The sequence below is a fragment of the Paramisgurnus dabryanus genome, chromosome 3 (assembly GCF_030506205.2).
Source record: "Paramisgurnus dabryanus chromosome 3, PD_genome_1.1, whole genome shotgun sequence".
NCBI lineage: Eukaryota > Metazoa > Chordata > Actinopteri > Cypriniformes > Cobitidae > Paramisgurnus > Paramisgurnus dabryanus.
Window position 1 is genome coordinate 24,612,941 of NC_133339.1, and position 12,313 is coordinate 24,625,253.

General features: G+C 37.7%; 1 protein-coding gene across 1 annotated transcript in view; it reads left to right on the forward strand.

The window, feature by feature from the left end:
• Window positions 1-12,313, forward strand: part of grin2aa (glutamate receptor, ionotropic, N-methyl D-aspartate 2A, a) — a 186,958-nt gene that overhangs the window by 108,239 nt on the left and 66,406 nt on the right. The window contains exon 4 of the mRNA XM_065279188.2: window positions 3,823-3,937. Within this exon, the coding sequence (XP_065135260.1) occupies window positions 3,823-3,937 (115 nt within the window). The remainder of the gene's footprint in view (window positions 1-3,822; window positions 3,938-12,313) is intronic.

Consider the following 12,313-nt stretch of genomic DNA (forward strand, 5'->3'; position numbering starts at 1 on the left):
CCCAATCAATTCAACAAGCTGCTCTGCCATTCAGTCAGCAGATGCCCACTAAGACCTGTTTCATAAATCGATCATCGCTGTGCACTTCTAATCCTGTTCACCTGGCAGTTCTGCACCAAAAAACTTTCCAGCGGCGATCGCACTCACGCCTAAGGGCTCGGTAAAATTGCTAGGTCGTCATTACTGAGAAGGGTGGAGGGTTTGTGTCAGCCTGGGTTTTGTCACTCTGGTATCTGAGGAAGACCTAAAGACATCCAGGTGTGAAAGTGAGAAAGCAACGTTGTGTTCCCCGGATTATCGCACTTAAAACAGTATGACAGGAACACAGTGAAAGTAAAGAAAACAGACTCTATTCATATCGGGTTGGAACACCCTGTTTACACCCTGTTTTTTGTTAGGCCTATATTTATGTTTGCAGTCTCTTGAGCAGCGTCAATATAATTTTTCAGCTTTACAGGTTCAACCAGTGATGCCAAGTCTCGCGAGACAAATACGCAACCACAGCTTCAAAAACAAGCCCAAAACAAGCCCACCTAGCAGATGCATGTGGTTTGAATTTATTTTATTAAAAATATTAATAATTATTTTAGTTTACTTGTTTTTTTTACTTTTATGTCCTGTTTTATATACATTGCAAATATATGTATTAAGAAACAACACTTATATTATTAAAATGATAGCTGTGAGCAGACAATGTCAATCAATGCATTAAAGAAAACGGTAATCACACATGTGAAGAAATGAAGTTGCTTGTCAGATTTTCTAACAAGCAACCAGATTTATAATATAAGCCCCGAAACCCGCAACCCATGATTTTCTGGATTTTCACGTATTACATTTCAATTCAATTCAATTTTATTTATACTGGCTTTTCACAATTGTTTAATTGTTTCAAAGCAGATTTACATGAATAGATGCAGGAAAAAACACAGAAAAACTTTACAACATAGGCAGCAGAATAAAGTGGTTAACTCTTTCACCGCCATTGACGAGATATCTCGTCAATTAAGAAAAAACGCTTCCCCGCCAATGACGAGATTTTCTGTCTTTCCGCAATACCGCTATTATCCACCAGGTGGCAACTTCCGCAACTTTTTAAACCCGGAAGTATTGCCCTATGGCAAGCGGCTGCATGTCCGTGTGTGTTTTAAAGATCGCTCTGAATGGGATCTCTATGAAAAGTCCGTCACAAAAATGGAATTATCTCTGCTTTTTGCTCAAAATGTGGTGTTTTTGCAGAAACCTACCCGTATTCAAAAGCTGATTACAAAAGAACCACTGAAGGTAGGATGAAACGTTTTTTTTTTGTTTGAAAGCAGAGGGTCTGTTCTTTCATTTGGTATATTGTATGTTTATATATTTAAAGAAGAACATTTTCTGGAAGGCATTAAACTTTGGTGAAAATCATGAAAAACGCTGGCGCTGGCTGGCAACTTTTTTTAAAAACGCTAGCGGTGAAAGAGTTAAGATAAACCATACTAGCGACTGTAGTAATAAAGTAACGTATATAAGAGGGTGCCAATGTCAGCAAACTCCCCAGGGGTTGAAAAAAATAGGACTTTGCAGCTGTGGTTTAAACTCTATTGGCCACATGACAAAATGATGAAAACCACATTAAATAATAATAAAAATTTTAGGGACGCACCGAAAGGGAAATTTTGACTGAAGCTAAATAAAATCAAAAACTTATTATTTTAACCTAATTATTTTGCCAATTTTCTCACCATTGCACAAGTTAAATTTTCAGAATGTCCTTTTTATTATCTTCATGTCACATTATTTAATTTTTTTTTTTACATTCCAGCAGTCATTATGTGGCCTTTAGCACCTGGTAGACAGTCTGATAAGATAGCTATAGATAGATTTGTTAAAACTGTTTCATTTGCATTATTGGCTAAACGGATATTCACTGTTAGACTTTTTATTGTATATATGCGGTAACTCACTGGCAACTGTAACTGCCCCATTACAGTACCATAACTGTACATGTTTTTTTTACAGTATGATGCCTTAACCGCAGTTCCATTTTACAGTATAATACCCTTACTTTAACCTAGTTTAAAAAAAAATATATTGCTTTGAAGGGGAATCCAACCCCGTTCTCCCATGTCATAGGTCTGCAACACAACCACAGTGCCACAGAGTCAATTGATAAAAGTTACTCGCTACACTCCCCAAGTAGCCTCTTCTGTCACTTTCCCGACACTCTGAGGAGCAAAATCTTGGCGTCAGTAGTGTTTTGAAGTCTTGAGGTCAAATTCAAATCTGACGGTCAATCTCTTTCTTGTTTCTATCTACAATTCTCAATAAATTATTTACACTGCTGAAAAACAATTCACATTTTGAAATTTGCTTCACTGCTAAAAGCATAACAAATAAAATGTATTTCATTTCATAGAAATATTTTATTTTTCCATTTTATATGCTTTAATAACACTGTTTTATTCAACTACAGTAACACTACTGCTGTTGGTTTACAGTAGTCTACCGCAAATTCAAAACATACAGTAAATCACTGTAAATTAAATGTTAATACTCATAATGCAATGCATATTACAGTAATGAACTGGAAAAGAAAATTATGGTATTTTACTGGGCATTTTGTGGTAAGTAACTGTAGAAATTACAGTTAAGTCTAACAGTGTTAATCCCAACTTCTATTCCCTCTCAACGCTTTATAGCACTGTATGTTGAGCAGCAGACGTGGGCCTGCGTGCAGTCAAGCACAAGCAAAGGGAGGGAGAGAGAGAGAGAGGCAAGATTAAGAGGAGATGACAGAGGAAAAAATGCTCAACAAAGAGGTCTAACAAAAAGCTTATTGTTAATAAACATTTGTTATTGTAGGATTTTACTGCTTTTAGGAAGTTTTTATTACCTACTGCTGATGCTCTTTGTCGTTCAATGACACGAGATGAAGAGCTAAAGTCTCGCTCTCTGTGCTTGTGCATTCAGCAGACAAATAACAGGATCGCCGCTGCCGTGTCTTTCTCATACGCTGCATAATGTGTTCAGGATGTCTTGATTTTAAATGATAAATGAAACTTTTAGTGCTATATGTGCTTTTAGTGACACTTTAAAATGCTTTTTCCAACATGTGTTCTGCATTTGCGCGTCTCTTACTCTGCGCTGGTTACTATCTGATCACCTCATCAGTGACCTCATTGTTCGGTAAAATTTATTTGGCCTTTTTACATAATTTCACCTAATTGCCGAACATTCTGTGCATCCCTAAAAATTTTTATAATAGAAGAAATCTATATAACTTTTTGCAACAAAGTATTGTACGTTATGTTTGGATCATTAAACTGTTTTTCAAGATGGGTGTGCCCACGTGTTCAAGAGTTATCAAACAGGAAAGCACAGAAAACAAACTTTTCAAAGGGTGCACATCGAAATGTCTTTTTTTATAATCTGACAAATGTTATCAATAAAACTTTACTTGCAGTCAATCCTGGATATTCATTCAAACAAATCTGTTCTGTTTTATATTTGCACTCTCATTTTTCTATTTCTTCGAAGATGGAGACGAAAAAGAAAGAACGGTTGTGATTCATGTAGAGTTCATCTGATACTAATAATAACCGGGGCAGATTTTTCATCTTCGGCTAATGTGACATCTGATTTAGGTCAGTCATTAGTCTTCAGACGGCTCATTAATTCCTTCGTTTGTCTTCTTGCGTGTTGAAAATGACCTTCATATGTTATTTTGATCTTTTACGTATAACAGGGAAAATCATTAGGATAAAAAGTTCTGCACCAGATAAGATTCGTGTCACCTGACTGCTCTATTTGTGGAACTCACCAGCTCTCTGCTTCCCGTAGGTACATGATGAACGTGACCTGGGACGGCAAAGATTTATCCTTCACAGAGGACGGTTACCAGGTGCATCCCAAACTGGTGGTGATCGTGTTGAACAAGGACAGAGAATGGGAAAAGGTAAGCCAGATCTGCAAGAGAGCATAGCTGACCTTCTTAACTGCGTCATTATAATTTCATTATACTGTAACTCCTCCAAGCAAAGCGTCATTAACAACTGTTCACACAATATTAGTACCCATGAATCCGCCATCTTAATTACAGCCTGAAACGATATAAAAAGTGTGTCAGTACGGTAATTACCTCAACACCGCCGGAGTCTGCACATTTGGAGGTGTATTTAACGCCTGTTTTTTCTATGGACCACAGTCCACCCCGTGTCAAACTCCAAATCCACACATGAATGGGAACGCACACGCATGCATGCATGTGCATCGGTGCAGGGATCTTGGATGGATGTGGCCCTCTTTTTTATTTTCCAGAGAATGCGGTTCAATGAAAGTAAAGCGGAAGAAATAATTGGAGTGGCAAAACAATGGGAGAAATTGATTTGTGGGTCAATATCCGTGGGAGTCTAATTCACAGAATACGGCTCTCAATGAATGTCTGACTCCGAATATGAATGCGCATTCATGCAGCAAAAGGCTTATTTGCTCTGATCATTCCACTTGATCTTTTTTTTTTTTGAAAAAGTGTGAAGGCAACAGCAAAGACCCCGAGACTTGTCCATACTAATAAAATACCCCAAATAAATTGCTTTGTTTTCAAGGGAACCTGCATACTGGCCTATTATAACATGTTGTGGCTCATTAAACTGCCACCGTTTTGCAGATATGGTATTGGGTTTGTATTACAGTAGAATAAAACACACTAAATTAGCTCCCAGAGGGTTTAGGCCCCTGTTATACATCTGACTGTTAAAGCATTTGTTTGGGCTCAACTACAAAAGCTTCGTATTATTTTCAACCTGCCCTGATGTTCTCCGAACCTCATCAATCAGATTCAGCCCGAATTAAATGCTTCCCATGTTATTCAGCTCATTTGGGACTAGATAGTGTTCCTACTGCAGCACGTAGAGCAGAATATAACAGATGGCAACGATGTTCTTTGTTAAAATCCACTTATTGCCATCTAAAAAGTTGATGTGTTGCCAAAAATCTATTTTTGTCTCTTAAACAAAACTAAATTAGCATCTTGAAAGTTTAGTTTTGGTCCCATGGTACAGGTATAGAGGGGGGATACATTGGTATTTAGATATACAGTGGCCCCAAAAAGTATTTCAAAAAAGTGGCAATTGCAAACAAAGAAAGATCTTTTCCTTTAAAAAACGAAGAAACAAACATTGCTTTTTGACCCAGACAATTCCTATATAAAAAGTGAATGATTACTTCATAAGGCATTTAGTATGGTTTTTCAAGTTATCAAAAAAAGTAAACTAATATTAGTGTCCAAAAAACATGACATCACCTCGTTAAAACGTACACAACAATGTTGCCTTGCATTTTTGCATGCATGGGGCCCCGACTGTATTTTGTGATGGGACATTCAATGGCAAAAAATGTTGTCTTTTGGCCTCAGCTACTCTAAAATAGATTTTGACTTCTTTTTGCACTCCAGTGGGCACACAGAACCCTAACGCCTCACCCTCCTTTTATCAGCGCACTGACAGACGCAAAGATCAAGCTGCTATGGTGCCAAATTAAATCCACATGAAAGTAATTACATTAATTAATTCTATGTCAAGTTGCCTCTTGCTGATGAAGATTAAAGCAGATAAAATGTTGAACCGGGTGTCATTCTAGCTGTGTGCTGTCACATTGTTTTTGCGTTTTGGACACAGTTTTGCTAGCAGGTGACTGGAAGTGTCAGGAAAAGAATTACAATTTAATAGGAAGTACATATGGTGATATTTTGAGCACATGACAGGCTCTTATCGTGCATGCACATTACATGCGCACATTAGAGGTAAAATCTAGAAAGCGCTTTCTTCAAAGCTTTCTCTGCAGGCTTTAATGTGTTTGGCATGACACTATGCAACTTACAGGAGTACTGTAGTACCGCCGGACACGTCCCGAACATGTTTTCAGGTTCGTTTCTCGGAAGTCGCGTTGCTCGACTGCATACGTCATCAAGGTTTAATATTTCGGGTTTCATTTCAGAAAAACAACCGTTACATTTCAAGGTAAGAATGAAACTACAATGATTGTATGTCTTAAAAAAAAAAATCTTAATTTTCTAATGTATTTTAACTGAAATGTGAGAACCTCGATGACGTATGCGATCGAGCAACGCGACTTCCGGAGAACGAACCCGAAAACATGTTCGAGACCTATCCGGCGGAACTAGCACGAATGGCCACCCTACGCTAAATGGGTTAATGACATTTATCGATGTTCATCAAATACTTTTGCTTCAAATCCATTTTATCTCCGCCCCAGGCCATTCAGAAATACCAGTTTGTTGGCTAGATCTGTTAAACGGCCCAGTGATTTTTCATCATAGTTTTTTCACCTAACCAAGTTGCATCGCCGTGATTCCCATTTCAGTTGCTTCTTTAACTTGGTCCTCCATGAGTGCGACCAAAGGAGAAACAATAATGACCACTGGGTTTTCATTGTGTCCCATCTTCATAGCGACCATCGGAGCCAGCTAGGAAGGAATCCGTGTAGGAAGGACGGCAAAAACATCTTTGCCTTCATCACGTTTCTCTGTTCCTCTTTTAAAAATCAGACGCAATGGCAGATTCCACACAAACTAAACTGTAAACTGATACAACACAAACGCTCTTTGGTGACGTGGTTGATTACGTTATTGTTGATTATCTGTCCATCATCGCATAAAGACCTCCCTTACAATTTGATTGGTTTGATCGCCCGAGCATAGTAGCGACACAATGGAGCGGCTGGCACCCAGGCTAGGGGTTTGCATCTGAACGTTTCCAATATTTGTAGTTTTTTTAAATCCACAAGTCTGGAAACAAGTTTTCAAAGTATTGGGTTGATACAATGACCAGAACCGCGGGCTCTTCGAAACCTTAAGGATGACCCACAGGAGTTATATTTCAGATACAAGACACATACAGTAAATAGAAAGTAATGCTGTTTGACACCATACTATGTTGATATTAAGTCTATTAATCGGTGTGAAAGGCTGGCAAAGCAAAGACAAAAGCATTGAACAGATTTACAACCCTGCTGTACTGATTCAGTCGGCCTTGATGAAAGGCCAGCGCGTGACCGTGCAGCAATGTATGGCATATTGCACAATTCATACTGTATGTAGTTGTGATCTTGTGAAGCTCCAGGGCATCGGTCTCTTCAGAGGGCCACTTTTGTCATATTGGCAAAACAGAAGAGCAAAGATTCATAAGAAACTGAAAATGGACTCTTGCCGTATTACAGTATATTAGCAAAAGAGAGTCAGTATAGATTTCGACTTCTCTCTGTTAGAGCATTTGCACAGCAAGACATTTGTTTCCAGTACTGTCCTTTAGAGCTGGAGCTAAATGTGGTAATAAAATACTTTGGTTTGACTATAAATGTCACAGTCTGCGTGTGAAACAGTGTTTATTAATGATATCACGAGTTTGCAGGCTGCCATGATACTGTAGCAGTTTACAGAAATATGTTTACAAAGTACTCGATTGTGTTTAGTCTGCAAGAAGCAATTGTCTGGGCATCTGTTTGTTTTCTTTGTTTCAGTGGATCTTATTGTGACTGCCACATTTTGTGTTGACTTTATGACACAGTTGGTTGTGTTTGTCACTTCTGAATTTTCACACGCTTTTTATATATGGATTCATAAAAATTGAGTAGCATGCTAATGAAGTGCACGTCATTGACTACAAGACTTACAGTGGATTTTGATGACTGTATTTGCTCTGTCAGAGTAGATTGCGAATGTAATTTCCCTATTATAAGTCACAAATTTTAGATGAAAAACACAAGACTTTTAACCCAACTTATGCACTCCATGCTGCTTTTTTAATGGTTTTCAAAGCAAAGTAAAAGATTTAATTTCAGTCGTATTTAAAAAAATGTCTGTGGGTTGTCTTTTGTTGAATAATTGTCTTGAATAAAAAAGTACTATAAGTGGTACAAGTAGTAGCCTATACATGGTACCATGATAATGTTTTATTGTACTATAGTAATACTATAGTTTGTGGCCATAATGTGTAACATACCTGCACAATTATATTCTTTAAATCACTCACTATGATAAAGTATTTTTAAATTTTATTAATTTACTGTAGTTGATGCTTTTGTCTGAAGTGATTCAAATAAGGGAGCATGAAACATCTCGGCTTGAAAGATACAGCACCATTTTATTAAGTGGTTTGTCACCTTCTTTAAGCCACTTTTAAATACATGGTCTATACAATTATGTTGTGCTATATAAGTATAAATATATAGTGTATACTGATGAGGAAAAAATATTTTCAATGATTGTAGTATCAGGCTGCAACATAACAAAAGTGAAAAAGTGAAGGGGGTCAAAATACTTTCTGAATGCACTCTCTATATATGTTTATATAAAATAAACAGTGTATACATTTTGCATTATATAACAAAATATCAAACAAAGTTAAATTTATTTGAAGAGATATAACAGACTTGTCAAGGAGATTTTTTACTTTTGAAACAACAGATATATTGTTTTTGGTCACCTCCTGGTTGTCAGATGTAGTGGAGCATAGCCATAGTTAATGTGATGAACTACTCTTGCAGTTTCTCTGCTGTGTGAAGTTAAGAGAGTTACAGACTTCATACATCACTAAAATGTCCTTGAGACCAGCTGCTTAAAAGTAATGGCCAAATTCACTGAGAACAGTGAAGAGATACAATAGGACCATTTATTTGGTCACTTGTTTTGATATTTTGCTATGAAATGCAATGACATTCAGATCATTTTAAGTGTGAATTCAATATCCAAAACCTACCAAATAGTTTTTTGGGTCACTCACTATACTGTATACTTGTTACATCATCATTGTACCATGGTACCACCACAGTACTTTTAAAGGTTAAAGAAAAACAAACACTAACCTACAATTATTCAGATTATTCAAATGTGTGTGAATTCTTCATTTAAGAAAAATAAAACGGTTATAAAAGTGACTTTCCCCACATTAAGGGCCAGATTTACTAAACATGGCAAATTAGCATGAGAACGCAATTTTAAAAAAGCGCCGATGGGAGTGTTAAAGGTAGGGTTACACATTTGATTCTGAAACATTTTTAGTTATGCTGGTTAAAAGTCTCCTCATATCCTGATAGCAATTCCTATGTTAAGTTGTTTAAATGTATTTGTAGAAATTTATGTCATCTGTGAAAGGCGTAGGACCAAAAAATGTTCAACCAATCATAGATTTCGGTCCGAACGGATGTTGCCTTTTTTGTCCCTCATCCGTAAGCATAATTTGAATGCCCACGGCGCAGCTAGTCCACGCAGACAGCATACGTCATCGGCGCGTTCACGTGCGCTCACCTCCCGTCTGTAAACAGCAAGAATGGCAAACTTTTCTGCTGAATTGACAACCTACACAGGAGCCACAAAACGAAAGACATCTTTTATAACAACAACAGCAAAAAGAACATCAGCAAAAACTGCCTGGATCAGCAAAGAGCAAAAACCCAAATTAACATCGGTAACTTTACTGCTTTACCACGAGATGCAAACAGCTGCAGGGGCAAAGGGTCTGAAAGGCTTGTTGCACTGTTTATTTTGGTAAGGTATGTATGCGATATGTTTGTATTGAGATGGATTCAGATATTCTACTTTGATGAAACATTGTGTTGCTTATGAAATTTGTGTTTGTTTACAGATTAGCTTAACGTTATAGTTACTACGTCTATACAACCGAAAGTGTGCTTTAACTAATTTTGATGTAAACCAGTTGTTTATGTTGGTTATTTTGGAAATGCAATTCATTTTGTACTGCAAAGTTTTCTCACTGGTGAGTGAGACATTTGATGTGACTTTCTGATCTGTGCGTGTTCATGTGTTTTGAAAGAGAGGTGACTTTGGATGGCGATTTGACTGGAGGGTGGGAATCGTTTCATTGCTAGGCAGCTACCGTTAGCCTTTTTCAAAATGTGATACCATACCTTTTAGGGATAGGCACGAGTACTCGATTGCTCGAGTACTCGAACGTGGCATCGATGATCGATCACGAAAACGATGATCATGTGGGTTTATTTATTTATTTATTGTGGATATGGCGGCATTTGGATGTCGCATTACAAGCGCATGTGGTAGTAAAGACTGGGTCTGGAGATGCGTGTTTGACGTCGTGTCAAGCTACGCAGACCGACGTATGACATCAGTAACATTACCATGCGTGATTCAAAAACAAACAGATAATTCCGCGCGACCGCACCGCAGAAACCCGCCGATCCGCGCAATGCGCGCCAGCCCGCCGATCCCGTGAAGCCAGCCACAACTCACATCACTGAGGCACTATGGTTTAAAAGGATGTCTTGATTTTCGGAAATACAGTCAGTCAGGTGCAAAATGTACAGCGCCGTCAAAAGTTCAATGGATTATCATCTCATATTTAAACATCAAATGTCAAGAGATACCAGAGAGCCATACGAGCATTACCATTACATCTTGACTGAGATAAGAGGACGACACGACACAGCTAAACGCACATGATAGAAAAACACTTAAAGCTGCTTAATGTTATGAAGCTTGAACTTTGACTGGACGTGTTTAAAAGTGCGCTGTTTTTGATGCACATCCACAAAAGGGAGTTAAACTTTCTCTTTTTTTGATAACTTAGTTGAAACCTTAGTTGAAGTCTTGCATTTTTGCAGATAGATGCACGTTGTACATTTATGTTGTATAAAGGCTTAATATTATGCAGAGTGCGTCAAATAGAAAGGGCTTCAGTTTGTGTTTATTAACCCTTTAGTTTCACTTCATCACGCAGCTTTTCCTGTTAGAGGTTTCTGTTAAAAAACATTTGATTAATTAGGAATCTAGTATGTGTTCATTGTTCTGTCGTAGTTTCTTCAAAATTAGGTTTTATTTGAGTGTTTTTAATAAAAATATTTTCATTTTCACCATGATGTGTACGCCCCGCCCCTTTGATTGCCCCGCCCCCAGTTAATCGAGTACTCGTTCTTCAGACCTATGAATTAATCGAAATGAAAAAATGACATAAATGCACATCCCTAATACCTTTAATATCTATGTGTTATTTACTAAAAAGGCACAAATGAAATAACACAGGTGCAACGGCGGAATTTTATAATGAACAATGCAATTTACAAAGAGCAGCGCAAATTTGTTCAGGGTCGTAAATAAACAGAGCTGATGAGGTGCGTAAGATCTACCAACACCTGATGCGCTTGAGTTCAGCACCACAGACATCGCAGCTAAAAAAGTGAAGGTTTACATACAATAATGTTTTGAAACACCTGGTGTTGTGTGACTTTTCTATAGTGACTTCTCTTTTATATCCTCCAGCAAATAAGGAAAATGGCTTTGCAAACAACATTTTTGAATAATATGTTCCTCTGGCATTCCAAATAAACTGTTACGTGTTAAAAAATCATCAAGATCATTAATCAAGAAATGCTTTTTTTGGCATTAAATAATAGTGCAAATAACAGTCATAACACATGCGCAAACATTATTTAATCGCATTGCGTGAATTATTTAAATAATCTCCTCCCATAAATGTTGTGTCTAAAAGGGAAACTTCTAGAAATGCATATGCAATAAGGTCAGTTGCAAAAATAACTAGACCAAACTTTTTCAGCACTAAATATCCACTGCGCGTCTTTAGTAATTATAACATTTGTTATTTAACGACAAAATTATGGTTTGCGCTGCCACAAGCTGTTTGTAAATCTGGCCCTATATTTAAACATCTTTATTTTTTTTAAAGTTGCTTATGATAAAAATAGCTAGACTACATGGGGCAATGCAGTATAGAATGGATAAAATGGTCTCAAAGGCTTGACCTCATAAAACGTCTAATCATCAAGCATTCAAGCCAAACAGGCAGCTCCTGCAAGACCATGTTCAAGCTGCTGTGTTGATAGCTGGTCTGAATGCCAATTAAAGATGAAGGCAGCTTCAGAACCCAACGCCCAATGAAGCACGGTTCTGTTGGCTGATTGTTTGGGGCATGGCTGAACTACACAGTGCTTCTGTTTTGATGCCAAGCGGGAGATAAGTGCTCTCATGGAGAGCCAGGAGGAAAACATGACTGACTAATTAAAACAGATGAAGTCTGAGCATCTTGGCTGCTGATGGTCCTCACCGAACCCTGGAAACGACTGGTACATTAAGAGGACACACGGCTATGCATTTGACAAATGCTTTTATCATTCAAAATATGCATGAAGTGTGGAGTCCCTAGAAATTGCTAGAATGCTTTACCAGTTGAGTTCCATATACACCATCATGGGCCATTTGTGCAATTCAAACATGTGCAAGTGTTAGAAGTAATGTGTATGATTCATGCAGCTGAATCATACACAT